This window comes from Canis aureus, chromosome 5 (assembly GCF_053574225.1).
Source record: "Canis aureus isolate CA01 chromosome 5, VMU_Caureus_v.1.0, whole genome shotgun sequence".
NCBI lineage: Eukaryota > Metazoa > Chordata > Mammalia > Carnivora > Canidae > Canis > Canis aureus.
Genome location: NC_135615.1, coordinates 55,427,833 through 55,449,987, shown reverse-complemented (window position 1 = coordinate 55,449,987; position 22,155 = coordinate 55,427,833). Strand labels below are relative to the sequence as shown.

Here is a 22,155-nt window from a genome sequence, read left to right as displayed (position 1 = left end):
GCTAAACCGCTGAGCCACCGGGCTGCCCGGATATTGAGTTTCTAACAAGCTTTGCTGATAGACAACTTGCTACATATCTCTTCATGACTTGCTGCTATACAAATGAAGCACATTCTGCGTGACTCTAGGGGAAAGGACTCTTGTAAGCTTGCACCTAGATTCCCCTAGACTTTGAGCCACATCTTTTCTCTCTGTTGATTTTGTTCCATATCCTTTCACTGTAACAAATCTCAGCTGTCTGTATAACCATATGCTGGATCTTATGAGTCTACTAGCAAAAAATCAAACCTAGCAGTAGTCTTGCAGACCCCCAGAGCAGGCGCTTACGGCCCCAGGTTCAAGTCCTGCCTCTGCCACTACTAAAACTGTGAGACACAAGGAAAAAGGAACAATATCTCCAGGGCTATTTCCAAGTGACAACAAATGGAAAGGGTCTGGAATGCAGACTACCTAACATACAAAATTCTCTACAGTTCCATGATTCTTTAAAGCTCTAGAATATAACCACTGTCCTCTTAGATCACAATTCAAATAATTAAGAAATTATATGTTTAAAAATAGTAAAACCTACATATAAACAAGTTTCTACCTAGTATAGGTCAACATTAACCCTTAGATATAAATTGTACTCAAACAATACAATTCAGTCAAAAGCAGAAGTATCGGAGTTCCAGTTTTTAAATATTAGAATTTTGTACCAAGTTTTATAAAGGAAAATGACAGTAAGTAACCAAACATGACACCTCCAAATTCCAATGCTCTTTTACTAGCTACAACTACACTCTAGTTCAAGAAAGATGTACAAATAACCCCACCATGCCAATCATAAAATTTACAAAGAAGTACTATTTTGGGCCAGATAACCGAAAGCCAAGAAAAATCAATTCTCCCCTATTGGATGCCCTAATGATCTCAACTACCTGAACTACAAAGGAATGCTCAAGACTTGAGTGATAAGACTCTAAGTCTGTTATTAAGTAATAGAACACACTTTCTTTTACTCTACCTTTTACATTTTTCCGTGGTTTAGAGGATTTCTTCTCCTTTACGCTCTGATTTTTAACAGATTTTTGTTTTCTTTTCTCTTCTTCAGCAAGAACTTTCTGAAGCAAATGAGCAAAAAAATCGAAGTCAAAAGGGCGCTTTTCCTCTGTTTAAAAAAAGAAAGAAAAAGAAACTTCAAGTTTTTATTTTTAAAGAAGAATTTAAGTATCATGATATGACATCAAAAGCAAATGGGCTTATGAGCAGGAGAATGGATAACCAACTCTAGTCACTATACTACAGTCAAACAAAGGAAAACTGAGCAATATAAAGAGGAATAAGCTGCAGTAGTTTAAAAAAAAATTAAAAAGGGGGATCCCTGGGTGGCTCAGCGGTTCGGCAGCTGCCTTTGGCCCAGGGCGCGATCCTGGAGTCCCAGGATGGAGTCCCGCATCGGGCTCCCGGCATGGAGCCTGCTTCTCCCTCTGCCTATCTCTCTCTCTCTCTCTATCATAAATAAATCTTTAAAAAAAATTAAAAAGGAACTACATACTGATATAAGTGATATTGTAAGAATCTTAAAAATGCTAAAAGAAGTCAGATATAAAAGAGTACAAAAAAATAAAAATAAAAAAATAAAAGAGTACATAGTGTACGATGCCATGAATAAGAAGTTCTAGTACAGGCTAAGCCAACTAACCTATGATGATTCAAATAAAAACGATGGTTGCCCTGCATCAGGATGGCTGTGGAAACTGACTAGAAAGGGATACAAGGGGCCTTTCTAGAGTGGTGAAAATGTTTCATACCTTTGTTTCAGGTGGTGGTTACACAGGTATACTCTTTGTCAAAACTCAAAATATAAATTGCACTGTAAGTATATTATCAACCAACTTTAAGACAACTTAGATGACTAATTCCTCAAAAGCCTCTCCACCACCACATGGCCTCTGTTCATTACACCCCTTTCACTATTTACCCATGTATAAGCAAACAAGTAAACAAATGAATTGCGATCAGAATCACATTTACTAAATACCTATCAACATCCATTACATAAGGAAGAGCCATGAATGGGGTGCCTTGCAGGCTCAGTCAGGAGACTGAGTCATGTGACTCTTGATCTCAAGGTCTTGAGTTCAAGGCCGTGTTACGTGTGGAGCCTACTTTAAAAAAATTTTTTTAGGGATCCCTGGGTGGCTTAGTGGTCTAGCGCCTGCCTTTGGCCCAGGGTGTGATCCTGGAGTCCCGGGATCGAGTCCCACATCAGGCTCCCTGCATGGAACCTGCTTCTCCTTCTGCCTATGTCTCTGCTTCTCTCTCATGAATAAATAAATAAAATATTTAAAAAAAAATTTTTTTAAAAAGGAGAAGGAGGGATCCCTGGGTGGCGCAGCGGTTTGGCGCCTGCCTTTGGCCTGGGGCGCGATCCTGGAGACCCGGGATCGAATCCCACATCGGGCTCCCGGTGCATGGAGCCTGCTTCTCCCTCTGCCTGTGTCTCTGCCTCTCTCTCTCTCTCTCTCTGTGACTATCATAAATAAATAAAAATTAAAAAAAAAAAACAATTTAAAAAAAAAAAAGGAGAAGGAGAGGAGGAGAACAAGACGGAGGAGAGGAAGAGAGAGCCACGAATAAATCAGGAATCAAAACATTACAGGAGTCAAATCTTTGTCTAACATCTACATCTAAAATTACAATGAATGTAGAGAAAATTATGTTCTATACACATAAGCCCCAAGATTGGTTTAATTCCAAGATGGTTACAACATGGCCTTAAAAACATATATATATCATAAAAAAGTAAATTAGCCTCAAGAAACCAACCCCAAACCTGGGATTCCTGAAGGCCCTGATTATTGTGGATTCAGCCTTTTTCTGTTCTGACCCTCCACAACAATGATTCTGAAAAATACAGCATTAAAATCATTCTCAGAGGATGGGGCACCTGGCTGTGACTCAGTCAGTAGAACATGCAGCTCTTAATCTTGGGGTTGGAGTTTAAGCCCCACGTTGGGACTAGAAATTGCTTAAATAAATAAACTTTTAAAAAATAAAATAATTTTCAAAGGAATTGAACACAGAAGTTATAAAAGAAAAAAAAAATGGGGGACTTAATTTTTTTTAATTTTCCACTACAAAGCACCCAAATCAGTGAATGTAGCTACAATAACTGTTTTAACAATGGCTCCACACCCCATAAAGCCTTTACAGATATATGGATTCTTTTTTTCTTATAATGCACTGAACATAATACACAGTTTCAGGACCACCTCTCCAAAATGGAGAGGGGTGAGGACCAAAACAATTCTTCCAGGAGCCACTCCAGGAAGGATGTCCCTGAGAATCCCGTACAACACTGGGTGTAGAGTCTAGTCATCTACCTTAGTGTCTACTCATAAAGTAAACACACATGCTATATAACATCAATCCTCAGTAGAAGTTTTGTTCTCAGATTAGCACTATAGCAAATGGACACGGAGTTCATTTATTTATAATGAAACATTGAGAACTATCTTCCACACAAAGAATATAAGTACTACTTTATTATTTTTTTAAATAAGTGTCAAATCTTTTTTTTTTTTAAGTTTACTTTTTTAGTAATCTGTACAGCCAACATGGGGCTCTAAGGCATGATCCCAAAGTCAAGAGTCACATGCTCTTCTGACTGAGCTAGCCAGGCATCCTTATAGGTACTATTTTAAACAATGCATTCAATTTTGTTTTGCTGTACAGATCCCTTAACGTTTTCCTCTGGACTCAAACAGACAAAAAAAAAGTTAATTTTAATGAGGCTATTACTTAAAAGCTGAAAAATGTATAGCACTCCTTCAAATCAGGTCAAAATTAAAATGCCATCTTTTCAGAGAAAACTTTCCTGACCACTCAATCTACACATCCACTCTTCACTCCCTCTTCTTCTTCTTAGAAATTACTCACTTTCTGCAGTTAACCATGCTTATTTTCTCCTCTCAGCTATCTAAAACAGGTTTCTCAAATGCCCTGTTTACCATTACATCCTCTGCCTAGAACATTAAGTAGCACACAGGAGGTGTTCAGTATTGTTAAATTAATGAATGACCACTAGAAGGAATCATCTATAGTATAAGTTCTTCAGAAACAACTCCTTGAATACAGATCCCTCAAAAAAAAAAAAAATTAGAAATGGTGTCTTCAGGGACACATGGATGGCTCAGTCAGTTGAGCATTCAACTCTTGATTTTGGCTCAGGTCATGATCTCAGGGTTCTGGAAGGTAGCACTGGGTTAGACAGCTTGAGATTCTCTCTCTCCCTCACTCTCTGCCCCTCCCCTAGAGAAGCTCTCTCCATCTCTCTCTAAAATAAATAAATAAATCTTAAAAAAAAAGAAAAAGAAAAAGAAATAGTTATCTTCAGTTCCTCTAACTTCTGGAACTCAGAACTCGGCTTACTTGGGCTTCCTGATGTTTTAGCTAATCCCTTGCCTATAGATCTGTTATCAGCTCCCAGACCTGCACTGCTGAAGAGAAAAATCTCCAGTCTCATTCTTCCTATGACAATAAAGAGACAAAACAAATCTAAAACACAATGAATCCAAAGATAAAAGATTGGTCATTTTTTAAGATCTCCAAGTGATAATGTTTCAAAAGAGGTCTTAATACTTACGAAAGGCTTTGTCTATTCTCCATCCATTTGTTTTCTCTTCACGTTTAAATTTATTCTGTTAATAAAAGAAGACAAAAGCCTATAGTAATTTTCTCCCATTAAAAAAGTGAAGATTATAGGGGTGCCTGGGTGGCTCAATGGTTAGGCATCTGACTCTTGATTTCTGCTCAGGTCATGATCTCAGGGTCATGAGAGAGAGTCTCATATCAGGCTCTGCACTGGGCGTGAAGTCTGTTTGAGATTCTCTCTCACTCTCCCTCTGCCCCTCCTCACTCACACGTTTTCTTTCTCTCTCTCTCTCTCTCAAAAAAATAAAAAATGGGACACCTGGGTGATTCAGTCAGTTAAGCATCTGCCTTCAGCTCAGGTAATGATGTCAGAGTCCTGGGATGGAGCTCCGGATCCGGCTCCATGCTCAGTAGGGAGCCTGCTTCTCCCTCTCCCTCCGCCACTCCCCCTACTTGTAATCTCTCTCTCAAATCAGTAAATTCGTTAAAAAGAAAAAAGATCTGAAGATCTTCAAAAAAAGCAGATTACATTTAAAAGTAAGTATTAAAACAAATTCTTATAATAACAAATGGTTCTCTTCTAAATAACGTTTGTGCCAATAGGCAAGCAACTTAAACCTTCAGTGTTTTAATAATAGGGATGAAGATTTATACTGAACTCTTTGAACCTCCTTATAATCAACAGCATAAATCAGCAACGGAAGCTAGATTTATAGAAGATACGAAAAAATAAAGCCAACTAGCCTAGTAACAAATCAAACTATCAATTAAGCTAACTAGTATTAGCACTTTAAAAACTAATATATTCTTCACATCAAGTTAAATATGTTATTATTCTAATGATTTTTATGGCATTGAGGAGAGACTGTAAAGAAGCAAAATAATTTTTAGTAAAGCTAAGTTTATCTTTTGAGTCTTCTTTATATTAAGGCACATTTCTTGATTTTCTGAAAATAAACGATCACACCATTCTAAGTTGCACTCCAGATTACTTTCATTAAGATGGAGATGGTTAAAGTTTAAGGTTCAATCCATCCTGAAGTCATTATGAAGTGTGAGAGTATACACTTGTGTTTGAGAATGTCTAATCATGCATATATATCCTGGAGAGAAGAATCACCAATTTCTCTAACAACTTCACAGGATTTTAATATCTTTTTATCTAATTGTTACTCTTTTTTCCCAGTCTTTTCTTCATAAATCTTACTGCCAAGTAACATACAACTTTTCAAAAATTATCATCTTTCTCCTACAAAGATATTATTCTTTAAACATCTCCTTGAAAAAAAAAAAAAAAAAAACCTCCTTGAAAGTTACTTCCACAAATGACAGGCTATCATCACTAAATTAAATATTCTAGGAGAAATGTCAGTAAGCTTTAGGTATTATTCAATTTTAAAACAATATTGCAGCATATTTTACATAAATGGGAATATAATTGATAACATTTTAAGACATTTTTAAAGAATGTATTATTATTCATTGAATTTATAGACAGAAACTCTTCCAGACTAAATTCCATGATTGTAAAATAAATCCCATTATATCCAACCCTAACACTGATAAAATAATTGGTTATAGACTTACTCAACACATCCAGCCACACCAAAAATTACTTTACCACTGAACAAAATAAATGAATCAACTATTTCCAAACCCTGGACAATAGCAAGAGCAAAACTACAACCCCATATTTCCGGAGAGAATGGAAATACCTAAGATGTACCAACATTCACCCTGGCTCTCTGACTGGGCTAAATTTCCTAAACAGTGAAGAGGAAATAAAGGTCAAAGAGAGGAGAGCTCTCACTGAGCTAAGGAAGTAGAGAATCGTTAGGAATTCTAGAAAGACTGCTATTTAAAAGGGGAGCCTCCCCGGTGCATGGAGCCTGCTTCTCCCTCTGCCTGTGTCTCTGCCTCTCTCTCTCTCTCTCTCTGTGACTATCATAAATAAATTAAAAAAAAAAAAAAAAAAAGGAAATAAAAGGGGAGCCTCACAAGCCCAGGAGAAGTATCCCATGGGTCCTTATTCTACATCTGGGTTCCACATGCCACAGCATGTGGCCTAGTAGAGAACTCCAGGAATGAGAGCATAACACACAGAGGTAACAGAATTCTAGCCCACACAAATGGAAAGTTAAAACCCAAACCTTTACTTCAGATACCAGAAGAGCCACCTCTTAGAGATAAGGACCAGTCTTGGAGCAGCCTTTCTCAACTGGGGTTCTAGCCATGAGAATTAGACCCTAATCCCCTAAAGAATACACTATATGTAATGAGTCACCTTCTCTTCCATGCACCTAGAACAGTACTAATATGACAGTCCTTGGAGAACTTAGAAAAAAGGAATTCAAATTCTTTTTGATGGTTCAGATGAGAAACCCAGAATAAGGATCAATCTAGATTTGCCTTATTAAAGCCTAAAACCAAGCCTTGACAGGAACAAGGAGAGCTGGGAAGACATTGGCTGCCTTTTAGAATAAAATTTAACACTCCTTAAAGGAAAAAAACAAACATAATTCAGACATTATCAAATATATCATCCACAATGTCTAGTACTCAATTTACAAAACTCCATAACATGAGAAAAGACAGAAAAATGTGATACACGAGGAAAAAAAAGGAGACTCAACAGAAATAGATCTCAACATGACATAAACATTGAAATTAGCAGACAAAAAAATTAAAGTAGCTGTTATTAATGTGTTCAATGATTTAAAGGAAAATAACAGAATGAACAGATAGGGAAATCTCAGCAGAAGAAAGGAAACTAAGAAAAATAACCAAGTGGAAATTACAGAAATAAAAAATAGAACATGAGAAACGAACCATTCACTGAATATGCTTATCTGCAGATCAAAGAAAGTAGAAGACAGTCAACTTGTGAATACAGTAATGGAAACTAACCAAGTTAAATACAAAACATAACAACAACAAAAAATCTAACAGAGCTTTAGTAGTACCCTGAAGTATAATCTTATGTACACTAACACACGTAAGTGGGATCCCAGAGAGAGAGCAAAACAATGTATCACACACAGAGGAAGAATAACATAAATATGACCGATTCTTCATCAGAAACACTGGAAGTCAGTGTACAATGGAATGACAATTTTAAAACACTGAAAGGAAAAATCCTTTAATCCTGTTAAATCACTTGGCTATCCAGCAAAATATCCTGCAAAAGTGAAGCTGAAATAGAGACCTCAGATAAATCAAAGTTGAGAGAATTTTTCAACAGCAGATCTGCCTTTCAAACCTGTAAGACATTATAAGCATAAAAAATGGTGGCTAGGGATCCCTGGGTGGCGCAGCGGTTTGGCGCCTGCCTTTGGCCCAGGGCGCGATCCTGGAGACCCGGGATCGAATCCCACATCGGGCTCCTGGTGCATGGAGCCTGCTTCTCCCTCTGCCTATGTCTCTGCCTCTCTCTCTCTCTCTCTCTCTGTGTGACTATCATAAATAAATAAAAATTAAAAAAAAATGGTGGCTAAATACTAAACGTGGCTATGTACTAAAACTAGTTTCCTTTTTCTACTCCATTTCCTTTAAAGATAAAAGACTTTAAAATAAGTTCGACATAAAACTAGGTTATGTAAAAAGTGAAATATACAATAGCACAAAGGCTGAAGGGTAAATGGAATATACTTTTAAGAGTTTATTACTTGTGGAATATGAAGTATAAAGAATGAAATTGTACAAAAGAAAAAATTAAATACAATTTATCTGAATAACCCAAAAGAAGGCAGCAAACAAGGAGTAAAAAGCAGGATAAGAGGAAAATATTGAGATGGCAGACGTAAACTCAGTCATATCAATTATTACATTAAAGTAAATGAACTAAATTATTACATGGAAATGTACAACAGACATCTCATGCTATTTTTAATCAAAGGTCAACGTAAGAATTCAATTAACATTTTTTCATGCCAGAAATGCAACCTATAACAAAATTAAATTAAAAAGCAGAGCATCAGAACTGGATAAATTGCTGTAGCCACTGGAAAATAGTGTGGATATTCTTCAAAAAAATAAAACAAAATTATCATGATACAGCAATCTTACCTCTGCATCTTTACCTGAAAGAAACAAAATCATCTTCTTGAAAAGATATACTATCCCCCATTCACTGTAACATTATTTACAAAGCCAAGACAATCTAGTGTCCAGTGACAAATGAATAAAGAAAATATGGCATATAGGTGTGTGTATAGGAATATTAGTGGTAAAGAAATCCTTCCATTTGTAACATCGTGAATTGGCACTGAAAACGTTATGCCAAGTGAAATATATCAGAGAAGGACTTATGATGTATTATCAATTCAATAAAATATTAAAAGCCAATGCACTCAAAGAACTTCAATATACATGAACTTCAATATATATTAAAAACTGATAAATAGGGTCACCTGGGTGGCTCAGTCAGTTAAGCATCTGCCTTTAGCACAGGTCATGATCTCAGGGTTTTGGGATTGAGCCCTGCGTTGGGTCTCCCTGCTCAGCAGGAGAGCCTGCTTCTCCCTCGCCCTTTGCCCTTCCCCGTCATTCGTGCTTGCTCACTCTCAAAATTTTTTTAAATCTTAAAAACAAAACAAAAAAAAAAAATCTTAAAAAAAAACAAAAAAAACTGATAGATATAAACACAGAAACAGGCAAATCTGTAATTATGGTTGCAGATGTCAATTCTTCTCTCAGTTAACTGATAGAGAACTAGATAAAACATCCAACAACTAGAGGACACACTCATTTAAAGTGCACCAGGAATACTGACCAAGATAAGTATAAAAGATTCTAAAATAAATCTCAGAAAATGGAAATCTTACAGATCGTCTTATTTCACACTCACAATGGAATTAAGGTAGAAAACAATAAGATATTTACCAATGTCCCAAATATTTGGAAATTAACACACTTCTAAATAACTGACATGTAAAGAAATCACAAGGAAGGGGCACCTGGGTGGCTCAGTGTTGAATGTCTGCCTTTGGCTCAGGTCGTGATCCTGGGATCGAGTCCCGCATCAGGCTCCCCACAGGGAGCCTGCTTCTCCCTCTGCCTATGTCTCTGCCTCTCTCTCTCTGTGTCTCTCATGAATAAATAAATAAAATCTTAAAAAAAAAAAATAGGAAAGAAATCACAAGGAAAACTAGAAAATACTTTTAACTTAATAATGAAAAAACAACCTCAAAATTTATGAAATGCAACAAAAGCAGTGCTCAGATAAAAATGTATACCTTTGAACGTCTAATTAGAAAAGAAAAAGGGGTTAAAATCAATTTTCCAAATTTTCATCTTAAGAAGCAAGAAAAATAGAGAAAATTAAAGGCACAGTAAATAAAAGAAAGGAAATGTTAAAGAGTTAAAAAAATAAAAATACACAAGCAACTAAAAACTTATAGTTAAAAGTCATTCATTAAAAATACTTTTGGAAGTCAAAATACCCTTAGCAAGAAAAAGGAAAAAGAGAGAGAGAGAGAGAGAAGGAAAATATCAATTATCAAAGAGGAAAACATTAAAATTATTAGTAAACAGTATGAAAAACTTCATGCCTATAAATTCAGCAGCTTAACATCTAAACTGACACAAGAAACTGCAAATCTAAATATACCTATAGATATTAAAGAAATGGAATGTATAATCAAATTCTTCCTGCAAAGAAAATTACAGGCCCAGATGGTTTCACTGTTGAATTCTATCAAACATTAAAGGAGAAATACCACTAATCTTAAATTTGTTCACATAAAAGAGGGAACATGTTCCAACTCAATTTCTATCCCCACAATAATCCAAAACATTTTAGACAAAGGTATTTAAAAAAACTACAGGAATGCCTGGGTGGCTCAGTGGTTGAGCATCTGCCTTCAGCTCAGGCCATGGTCCCAGGGTTGTGGGATCAAATCCCGCATCAGGCTCCCCCGTGACGAGCCTGCTTCCCCTTTGCCTATGTCTCTGCCTCTCTCTCTGTGTGTCTCAGGAGTAAACAGACAAAATGTTTGAAAAAAACAAAATTACAAGATATTTCTCATAAACAAATATGCAAAAAGCCCTCACGAAAATACAATAAAATTAAACATACCAAAGGAATAATAGAATTTTGGTTCAACATTTGAAAATCAATATAACTGACTAGTCCATTTTTACTTTTTACTCTTCTATACTTTTGCCCAAAGACCTGTTGGAACTGCACCAACCTTAGGAGAGGAATCTAAATAATTTGAGAAAAATAGTCTAGTGACAAATTTATCATTAATTACTCAGATCAGAAAGCTCCCTAGACAATCAATTTCTAGCCTTCACAGTTTAACATTTTGTTCTCTTTATAAAGATCAACATTAGGAAAAGAACATAAATAATATAAACAATTCTTCATCTTTTGCAGAAACAGAATAACAATTACACTATACAATGGTCCACTAGTAAGGATCCATGCCTAGTCTAGTTCAAGAAAAAATCTTTCATAGTATTCTTTTAATTAATGAAGCAAAAAACCCATGGTTGAATAAAGATCTCACCATAAATTAGAAATGCATTACAGCAACATAGTGTGCACTCCAAAAGAATAAAATAGAGAATGCTCATTCTTTCAGACATAATAAAGCACTAACTTGCATCATTGTTGTTAATAGTGTCCCTGACTGACTTAACAAAAGTTAAGGCAGCATAGGAAAACAATGGTTAGATGAGATAATAAGAATTATTTAACTTAGGGATCCCTGGGTGGCGCAGCGGTTTGGCGCCTGCCTTTGGCCCAGGGCGCGATCCTGGAGACCCGGGATCGAATCCCACATCAGGCTCCCGGTGCATGGAGCCTGCTTCTCCCTCTGCCTATGTCTCTGCCTCTCTCTCTTTCTCTCTCTGTGACTATCATAAATAAATAAAAATTAAAAAAAAAAAAAAAAATCTTAAGAGTGAAAATTAAAAAAAAAAAAAAAAAAAGAGTTATTTAACTTAGCGTACTTCTCTTCATGCCTTCCTAGGAAATTCAGAAATCCATTGTGTTCAGAAGCCATTCTTAACCCAAAAATTCTAGTACATTTATCTTCCCTCTCCAATATTCAGCTCTTCTTTTATCTTATATTTGGTGGTTTTAGGGGTACTCCCTCAAATCCATTTTAGAAATGGGCAAGAAAACAAATAATATGCTAAAGCTAAGGAGACTGTACTCATATTAGAATTGAGTAATACTGCATTACTTTCTGAGCTATGAAAAGGGAAAGATCTACCCAAAACATAGTAGACAACAAGAATTGACTGAGGTTTACATAAAAGTAAAAAAAAAAAAAAAAAAACCTAGTAATTTTTGGTCCTTTTCCAATCAACAAATATCCTGGGTGTACTTTACCTTAATTTCTATCCTTGCTCTGTGAGGAAAAAGCTGTCCGATCATAGAAAAGTCAGTTCCTACCATGCTGATGGCTAAAAAAAACATATCTGTTTCTGTAAAAATAAAAGATTTACAAAGAATGAAATTAAACTCAATGATTCAGAGGAAAAAAATCTTAGATTAAGTATACATTTTGGGTTAAAAATAAATGAGAGTACTTAATAGTCTTTAGGAAATATTTAGTGAATTTTATTGCAAAGAACTTCAAGAATTTAAAATATTTCTAAATTTTCATACAGAAATTAATATAAGAAATTTGTATACTCATACCAAAGCAACTGGAATAAAAAAAAGTAAAGATGACGACAACATTCTGCCTTCTGGTTTCAAAGTGTCCTTAAGAAAACTGTCAGTCACAGTCAGTATATTACTGCTTTAATGGAAGCAACCAAGATGTGCTAATTAGTATGTCTAAGAAAGTAGCTAGAAAAACACACAAGAAACCCAAACAGAATAGGATCGAGGAAGTCAGAGGAAGAAAGCATGGAATCTTTCTTGCTGCCCTCATTATTCTGTTATGTTTTTTTCCCCTCAAATGAATTATTTTTATAAGAATATGCAATACCAGGGGGCACCTGAGTGGCTCAGTCAGTTAAGCATCTTCCTTCGGTTCAGGTCACGATCCCAGGGTCCTGGGATTGAGCCCTACATCAGGCTTTGCTAGCAGGGAGTCTGCTTCTCCCTCTGACCCTCTCCCCTGCTCATGCTTGCTTGATTGCTCTCTCTCTCTCCCCCCCTCAAATAAAAACCGTAAAAATAATAAGCAATACCATTCAATAGGTATTACAGGCTTTTTTAACAGCCTGGTCTTTATTCTTAAAATTTTTATTATGCCATAAAAGTATAACATTATTGAGTATTTAAAAATATTAATTTTCCATAAAATAAGGATTTGACAGAGAGGAATACTCCAGCATGACCATAATGCTAATTCTTAAAAAGAGTACTAAGATAAAGCCAGAGATTTGGTGTTCCAAAGCATTAGGAGAGGGGGTTCCCACTGGAAGGTACCAATAAAATTAGCTAAAGAGAAAATAATATGGCTTGCATTTTATTTACTTTAAGAAAATAATTCACTTTATTTCAAATAAATAACCTACACAATTTAAAATGAAATTAGTTACCTTTATTTGACCATGGTTTAGAATAATAGTTTTTCCTAAAGCTGGAATATGTAGTTGTAGAACCACGCTCAAATATAGGGTCATTTTCCTCAACAACACAGGGTCCTTTTGTCCTTAAAACTTCTACAGTTAAACTGAAAGAAACACATTTTTAAATAGATCTGCACTAAAAACAAGAAAAAAAAATGATATTCGAATAGTTATATTTTGAAATTTACCATGGCAGACTCATATCAAAAGTATAATATATATATGAGGTATGCATATTTTCTAAGAATCCGCTAATTTTCCCTTAAAAAGTGATTGCCAAGGAATAAAAATAAATGCTAACACTTTCTCAAAATTCTTAACAGCAATATAAAATTTATAAATTATCTTTGGGCCACCAAAAAAATTTTTTGTTTTATTAACTTGGGCATGTCTCCTATATTTAATATATATTTTCATATCATGCTAGACCCAGAAGAATATCAAGAATATAAGCTTAGTAAATTGAACACCAATAAAAAATAAAAAAAAAAAAAAAAGGAATATAAGCACCTGATATTTATGTTCTATGTTCCTGCACACAAATAAGTTAAATGTTTTTAACTATTTAATGACCAGTATATCATCACAATATAAGAGAAAACACAGAAATAATTACTAATAGGATTGCATTAATGTTTTAATGTTTAATCAAAGAATTTTATATTTATAAAAAAGATTTTTTTTATAAAAAAAGATATTTTAACCAACTGTAAGAAGACTTTCTATCACCCTTTTTTATTTACTTACTTATGATTAATCTTCTTTTTATAACATACTTTGGACAAATTTCACAATGCCAAATTTGAAAATTTTAATGTTGTAACTGAGAAATGAAACTACAAGGTGAATTAAACTTTGTCAAAACAGAAATTATAGAATATTAAACCCATGATTCATTGCATTTTCATTACTTATTTCCAGACAACAAAGTATGGTATTAGTTAATAATATGAAAACATGAATTTTGACTTTGAGACTCAATTTTTGATACCTATCCATCAGCAGAGGCCAGCATATGATTAGTTCAGTAGTTCATCCCAATTATCGGTAAAGTTAGTAAAACAATGGTGGTTGGTTAATGGATGATAGGTCAAAAGTACAGTCTTCTTATATAAAACATAGCATAAAAACAGCTAAAAATTATAAATGAATCTAACTCACTTTTCCATTTACAACATCCATTAGAAAAATATAAACATCAGTGTCTAAGCAACAATAACTGATGTGGAAACACTCTCTCTGATTAGACAAAGCACATTTATTCTCAGGTTTGAAACCACAATCTGTGTTTGTTTTAACTTACCTTTCTTCATCCAAAATAATGGATCCATCTTCTGCCACTTTTACTCGAGGAACCAGCAATGGTCCATCATCCACATCATCTTCTGGTACTTCATTATCTGCAGTATCAGGAGTACTCTTACCTTCTTGTCTACCACATGTAAAAGATAGGTTAATTCATATATCCATGACAAGTATTTTCTGAATACTATGAACTCGTGAAATAAATTACTTCAAATCCAATATTCTATTTATTTCCAACTTTCCCTAAAATGTAATTAAAGATCCTACCTGGTAAGGACAGGACTAGAAGAATTTCTCTAATTCTATCCAGGAGCATTTATTAAGAACTCTATATTCTCTTTTGAAAATAGAGAATTAAACAGCCTGGGTGGCTCAGCGGTTTAGCGCCACCTTCGGCCCAGGGCGTGATCCTGGAGATCTGGGATTGAGTCTCGCATTGCGTTCCCTGCATTGGGCCTGCTTCTGTCTCTGCCTCTCTCTCTCTCTCTCTCACTCTCTGTGTGTCTATAAAATCTTTAAAAAAAAAAAAAAAAAAGAAAATAGAGAATTAAATTTTCATTTTTTAAAAATGTTTTTTAAATTTTATTTATTCATGAGAGACAGAGGGGGAGAGCAAGAGAGACAGAGAGACAGAGAGGCAGAGACACAGGAAGAGGGAGAAGCACACAAGCTCCATGCAGGGAGCCCGATGTGGGACTCGAATCCTAGTCCCCAGGATCACGCCCTGGACTGAAGGTGGTGCTAAACCGCTGAGCCACCCAGGCTGTCTAAATTCTCATTCTTTCTGTCTCAACAGAGTATCAGATAAACCAAACAGATATTGGGGAATTAAAAAAAAAAAAACCTTACAGTTATAAAGCGTTAGTTTCCAGATCATTTATTAACTCTTCATAACAACTATTGGGCATTGGTATTTTCAAACACACTTGAGGTCTGCAGTAATAAATAATCTTTGCTCTAGATTACACAACAGTAAAGGCATACCAAGAAGCTAAACACAATTTTCCAAATAATGACTCTGATTCCCAATTACCTTCCATTCAACTACATGGTTTTCCTGGGGTTTCACAGAAGCAAACATAACCTATTAATCTATAAAAATGCAACTAACTGCTAAAGTCTGAGAGTTCTGCTTTAAAACAATATAAGTTCTAAGCAAAATAGCAATCATTACTTAATAACCTTTGAAGTAACAACCAAAAAATCCCAATGTTTCTGGCAATTTTCCATAATCCTTCATCTTGAATTACAAAACTACACTAACTTCCTAGGAAGCCTCTTGGAGACATTTCTTAGTGGTAAGCTAACATTACAGGGCAGTGTGGAAGGCAACAAGAAGCTCATACCAAAAAAACAGATTCTCTAGTGGCATCAAACTATAAAAAGAAAGGTAAAGAAAAGGAAAAAGCAAAATATATAGAAGCTTGTTTGGATAGACACAGAATGGGATAAGAATGATACATTAAACAACTGGTAACATTTGTTGCCTCCATAGAAGAACAAGATGACCGGAAAACAGTTGGAAGACTTTTCTAGGTCTACTTTTGTTCCTTTTGGGTTTTGTACCATTGTATTATTCTAAAACAAAACAAAATCCTTTTTAATACTAAAAGCTTTAACTGAAATCATATGACTGGTCATTTCCATATATAATACACAAATAGTGTGGACCTTTCATCTTGATTTAAATCACACATTAACTTTAACTCTTGTGATTCTATTTAAATATTCCTAGCACATGTAACTTGACTGTAACAAAAAATATCATTTGATTTCATTTTTTAAAAACTCTACCCACCAAAAAAAAAAAAAAAAAAAACTCTACCCACCAAAGATTTTATTAAAAAAACAGTAAGATAAAACACTTACTCTCTTGTCTGGACTGGTGTCAATGATTTTTCAGTTTTCTTTTCTTGCTCCAGTGAGGAACTAAAAAAAAAAAAAGAAAGAATATTCTTTTTTAAATATGTAAAAGATTTAATATTTAACATAAAAAATATTTTAAGGTAATTTACATCATGCCTATTCCATCCAGCAACAGAAAAAGAAATTTTAACTTACTTTTTATAAAATGATACACCATAACATCATTATTAATGACAGGATGGTCCAGGAGTCAATTTCTTAGTCAAAAACCTTTATCTTCAAGTGTAAGTAATATGCAACAGCCTAAGTAAGTAATGTTTTTACTCTCCACTCTTTAGTAAAGGGCGTCTCTCCCAGTCCTGACGCCTAAAGCAACTTACATGGCTTGTCTCCCAAATCCTAGACGTCAAATAACTCAAAACCTAGGTGTTTGGCCCTTCCTTCAATAGGCCAAAGACCTGATAAACCTGAAAAAGGCTACAGTGAAAACAGGCTACTATTCCTACATCCATCTACAAAACCACCAAACATAACAATGAGACAGGCTAACTCTGACTAAAGAAGCTTTGTTCCGGGCCCTTGGGTGGCTCAGTTGGGTGGGCATCTGCCTTCAAATCAGGTCATAATATCAAGGTCCTGGGATTGAGCCCCAAGTTGGGCTCCCTGAACCCGCTTCTCCCCTCCCTCTGCCTGCCGCTCCCCATGCTTGTGTGCACGCTGTCAAATAAATAAAATCTTTAAAATTAATTAGTTAAAAAAGCTTTCTTCTTGGAGGATTTGTTAATCAAATGCCACTATAATTAGGAGATAGGACATAAAAATTAGACCATTCCTTTAGAATTGGGTTATATATAGTATATAAAGAATGGAAACCGTAATAGCAATTAGAGAAAAGTTGTTTAGTTGGTCTTACACAGCTTAGGAATATAATGAAACTTATTTTTAACCTCAGAGGTGATGGATACCAACCCAAGAAAGAAGTTACCTGAAATACCACTAAACTTTGTTAAAAAATTCTACCTAGGGCAGCCCGGGTGGATCAGCATTTTAGCGCCGCCTTCGGCCGAGGGCATGATCCTGGGGACCCGGGATTGAGTCCCACATCGGGCTCCCTGAGAGGGGCCTGCTTCTCCCTATGCCTGTGTCTTTGCCTCTCTCTCTCTCTGTCTCTGCCTCTCTCTCTCTCTCTCTGTGTCTCTCTCATGAATAAATAAAATTAAGAAAAAAATTCTACCTAAAAGAACATGGTATGTGCTATAAATTTTGTCAACACACTTTTAGAAAACACGGAAACTGTACTCTAAAAGTGGTACTTACATCACAACACACGCAAAGAAAGGAAAACAAGTAAAGTTTACTTACGTCATTGGGTTGTTATCTGGCAGGTAATATATGAAATCTCTCATAGTCATTTTTGAACGATCTGGTGGCTTCTGACTTTCATTTATGGCATATTTGTTTTTCCATTGCTTCTAGACACACAAGCACAAATGAAGACCTACTTTTATTTTACAAATATAGAAGAAATTCACATGTACTAGAATGTAAGGTATAGCCCACTATTGCATTCATTCCAAGTGATTTGTTATTCCTACCATAATCATTCATAATTTAAGGAAGAGTTTTCCTAAACTGAATATAAAGAAGTTGTAGAACATCAAGAAACCTTAGAAACTGGGGGATGCCCGGATGGCTCAGTGTTTTAGCACCTGCCTGTGTGCCAGGGCATGATCCTGGAGTCCCGGGATAGAGTCCTGTATTGGGCTCCCTGCATGGAGCTTGCTTCTCCCTCTGCCTATGTCTCTGCCTCCTCTCTCTGTGTCTCTCATGAAGAAAAAAAATAAAATCTTTAAAAAAAAAAAAAAAAAAGAATAGAAAAGAAACCTTAAAAACTAAAGTGTCTAGGACTGGATAAAAGCTCATTATATAAAAAAATAATAAAAATAATAATAATAAAACAAATAAAAAACCCTCATTATATAAAATCACCCTAATGTCTTCTAACTACAATAGTTCACTGAGAATTTATAAACATATAGCTTTTGTTGACCCTGTAATGAACTGGATTTCTGTGAATTTTATGAAATTCTTGAAGGAAATTTTTAATTTTTTAATTCCCCAGAACAAATCTACCTAAGCATATTCTATAAACATAGAACATCTTGAAACACTTAGATTTTAGAGGTTATACATTCAAAACCCCTTGATGTTTGATAAAAAGCAAATAACCTCCGTGAAGCTATTTCTGTGTAAAAAGTGACGTCTACTTCACAAATATGATAGAATTAAATAACAAACAAAGTACCAGGCTAAGTGTCTTCCTCTTAATTAAAAAGGGCATCCTATAATAAAGAGCTGACATGTGTTGGGTTCTATTTGCCAGACACTAGTCTAAATATGTTTGACATGTATTAAGTCATCTAATCTTTATAACCCTCCAATAAGATACATACCATCCTCAGTCTTACTTTGCAGATGAAGATACAGAAAAGTTAATTAAATGCACAGGTCCCATAACAGGATGACTCTAAGATTCAAATCCTAAGTATTTAACTGTAGACTTACATGCTTCACTATTGGTACCATGTTCTCTCAGAAAAATCCATTTTCAAGGGTAAAAAGAAGATGGACTCTACTATACACATACATGCAAATTCTTGCCGTTTATAATTTCCATATTGCCACCTAAGAAAATATTACGAATTCACGCTGCTCAAGTATACCTATCTTAATTCAAATTAATATAACTCGTGTCACTTAGGACATCATGAAAAATCAGATTAAAGGCTTAATTTATAAATATGCTTTGTATGCTTTCCATGTGTCTGTGTGTACACAACTTCTATCTGTGGCCTTCACCAAAAACAATAAAGATATAGATGAATATATAAAAATTAACATACTAGAGAAATTAAGTCTATTGTTCTTATTAATCAATTAACGAGATATTGATTACGCGCCATTAAATGCTATAGATATTTTTTCTCCAAATCATGCCTGACGAACATATAAACGGAATTCTAGCCAAGAAAGTAATTTTTTTTCTCCCTTACCTTCTCTTTTCTCAATTCTTCTTTTAACATTTCTCTTAGTTTCTGAGCTTTATAAATTCGGTATCTGTCTGAACATGGCTGTTTCTCTTTTGTTAAAACAGGATTTGGCTGTGGAACTTCTTGATTAACTGTAGATAAGGGATGAGATTCTGAAGGAACACTGACACCAGGCTTAACCAGAGTAGGAGGACTTGATATTCGCTTTCTTCTCTGTGAAACAGTAGAGGAAGATTTACTGGATTCTTCAACATAATTCTCACTGTCAGTCTTTTCATCACTGTTGAAATTTAAAAAAAGAAAAAAAAGGGCACCATGGATCTTTTATATTCTAGTTTCAAAAACTAATCTAATGAAAATCTTTTTTTTAATCAAATGAAAACCTAAAACAGTAAAATTTCATTATCAAAAAAATCAGTGACTTGAGATACAGATTGACGACTGCAATAAAAATTGTATTTAGTAAATGTTTTTAACAGATATGTAAATTCTAAAAAGAGACTATTAATCTTTTTTGAACTTCAAGTCCCCTAGGGCACTAGAACATATAATTTCATGCTCGTGTTAACTCCTTCAAGAAAAACAAAAGGCCAAGTTACAAATTAAAGCTTAATCACCCTATTTTGAATCATGAGATAACTGACAATCATTTTTCTAGAAAGTTTATACTGACATCCCCCTGAACTGATCTAAATTACTGAAATTTTACTCTATCAACCTAAGATCAGTCAAATCAAATATACAAAACTTCAAACTTCTAAAATATCTCTACTGCAGTATTTGAGAATATACATTTAGCTACATTAATCAAGCCAAACATTGTCTGAGGCAGAAATCATTTATCTTTGGTTGGGCATAACTACTCACACAGCTATCAAACTCCACTTAAAAACAATACTCAGTCACTCCAAATTACATATTAGGTATGTAGCTCAGATTGGATATACATATTTCAAAAATGGCCTGAAAACGGGATCTCTGGGTGGCTCAGCAGTTTAGCCCCTACCTTGGGCCCAGGGCGTGACCCTGGGGTCCCAGGATCGAGTCTCGCGTCAGGCTCCCTGCATGGAGCCTGCTTCTCCCTCTGCCTGTGTCTCTGCCTCTCTCCCTCTCTGTCTCTCATGAATAAATAAATAAAATCTTTGAAAAGAAAACAAAAAGGCCTGGGGGCAGCCCTGGTGGCTCAGCGGTTTAGCGCCGCCTTCAGCCCAGGGCCTGATCCTGGAGACCTGGGATCGAGTCCCACATCAGGCTCCCTGCGTGGAGCCTGCTTCTCCCTCTGCCTGTCTCTCTCTCTCTCTCTCTCTCTCTGTCTCTATGAATAAATAAATAAAATATTTAAAAAAAAAAAAAAAAGAAAAGAAAACAAAAAGGCCTGAAAGCAAATTAAGTCAAAGAGATAATTAGATAAGAATTAAAAGCAGTCTACATTTTTCATGTTATAATTAGTTTTATATAAAAATGGAAAATGCCTAAAACTATAGAATAACCTTTCCAAGAAATTTCCTTTTTGAAAGCCCCCCCGCGCCCCCCACCGCCCCCCCGTAATCTCTGCACTCAATGTAGGACCCAAACTTAAAATCCCAAGATCAAGAGTCTCATACTCTTCCTACTAAACCAGCCGGGCACCCAAAGAAATCTCCAATTTAAATTCTTATCTCAGCCTTTATAACCTGATCCTTGCATCATGTGCCATTTCACTCAATTTCATTGAAACTTTTTTTTTTCATTGAAACTTTAAGGACAAAACTTACATTCTTGTTTTTACCACTTACATTTATAACTGCAAACACACACACACACACACACACACACAAAACACCATACTAAACAACAAAAAAAATCTAAAGTACTCCATAAATGCCCACTGTCAAAAACCAAATATCCTCAACCTCAAATGTCTCGAATACAGAACCTCAGTAATTCATTAAATTACAATCATCACACACTAATGTGTAATTAACAGGATCTCTGCCAACTTTATTAACAATGACTAATACCTGTATTTCCTTTTTTAGAAGTTTGAAAGAAATATTCATGTAAGAAACCTGGAAATCTCTAAAGCATCACTAAGCTAGCAAAATAACACCCCGTACCCAGCACCAGTTTAGGCGAACAGAGGAAGATTGGACAAAAAAAAGGAATAAAATCTTCACCTTCCTGTCAGAGCATACAGAGAATTTACACCATCTCATTGTCATTTAATAGGGTCAGGTTTTATTGTTCTCCTCACGTATATATTATAGAAAGAGAGGCTATTAATAGCCCAACATGTCTTAACTTTACTTTGTTAATCACTACCATCACATTTACTTTAAACAATGAATTTTTTGTACACAATTATTCTGCAAGGTCCTACACAAGACAGCTTGTCAGGTTTTTCCTAAAACTCCACGACAACTCTCCAAAGCAGGTAATGTTATCTCCATTTTAACAGGTAAATAAATCCTGCCTGGCCACGTCTAGTAAACGGTTAAATAAAGAAAAAACAAAAACACCCTGAATCCAAATGTGGTCCTGGCACATGTTTTTTCCCTTCGGAAAGGCCACTCTAAAGGGGCAGGCCCTCAAACCAAAGCAAGGAACAAGAGGCAGCCCGGGTGGCTCAGCGGTTTAGCACTGTCTTGAGTCCAGGACCTGATGCTGGAGACCCAGGACTAAGTCCCGTGTCAGGCTCCCCGCATGGCGCCTGCTTCTCCCTCTGCCTGGGTCTCTGCCTCTCTCTCTGTATGTCTCATGAATAAATAAATAAAATCTT

The 22,155-nt window shown here is 35.4% G+C and overlaps 1 protein-coding gene across 5 annotated transcripts in view; it reads right to left on the bottom strand.

The window, feature by feature from the left end:
* Positions 1-22,155, bottom strand: part of BDP1 (BDP1 general transcription factor IIIB subunit) — a 91,472-nt gene that overhangs the window by 68,041 nt on the left and 1,276 nt on the right. For 4 of the 5 annotated variants that reach the window (XR_013380055.1, XM_077898115.1, XM_077898114.1 and 1 more), the window contains exons 2-9: positions 19,401-19,677; positions 17,710-17,819; positions 16,351-16,410; positions 14,480-14,608; positions 13,147-13,280; positions 11,981-12,075; positions 4,631-4,685; positions 1,007-1,150 (exon numbers count right to left, since the gene is read on the bottom strand). Coding sequence is in view for 4 of the 5 variants with exons in the window: in XM_077898115.1 (XP_077754241.1) it covers positions 1,007-1,150; positions 4,631-4,685; positions 11,981-12,075; positions 13,147-13,280; positions 14,480-14,608; positions 16,351-16,410; positions 17,710-17,819; positions 19,401-19,677 (1,004 nt within the window). In the remaining variant the exon portion in view is untranslated. The remainder of the gene's footprint in view (positions 1-1,006; positions 1,151-4,630; positions 4,686-11,980; positions 12,076-13,146; positions 13,281-14,479; positions 14,609-16,350; positions 16,411-17,709; positions 17,820-19,400; positions 19,678-22,155) is intronic. The other variant, XM_077898113.1, reaches the window with a different exon arrangement.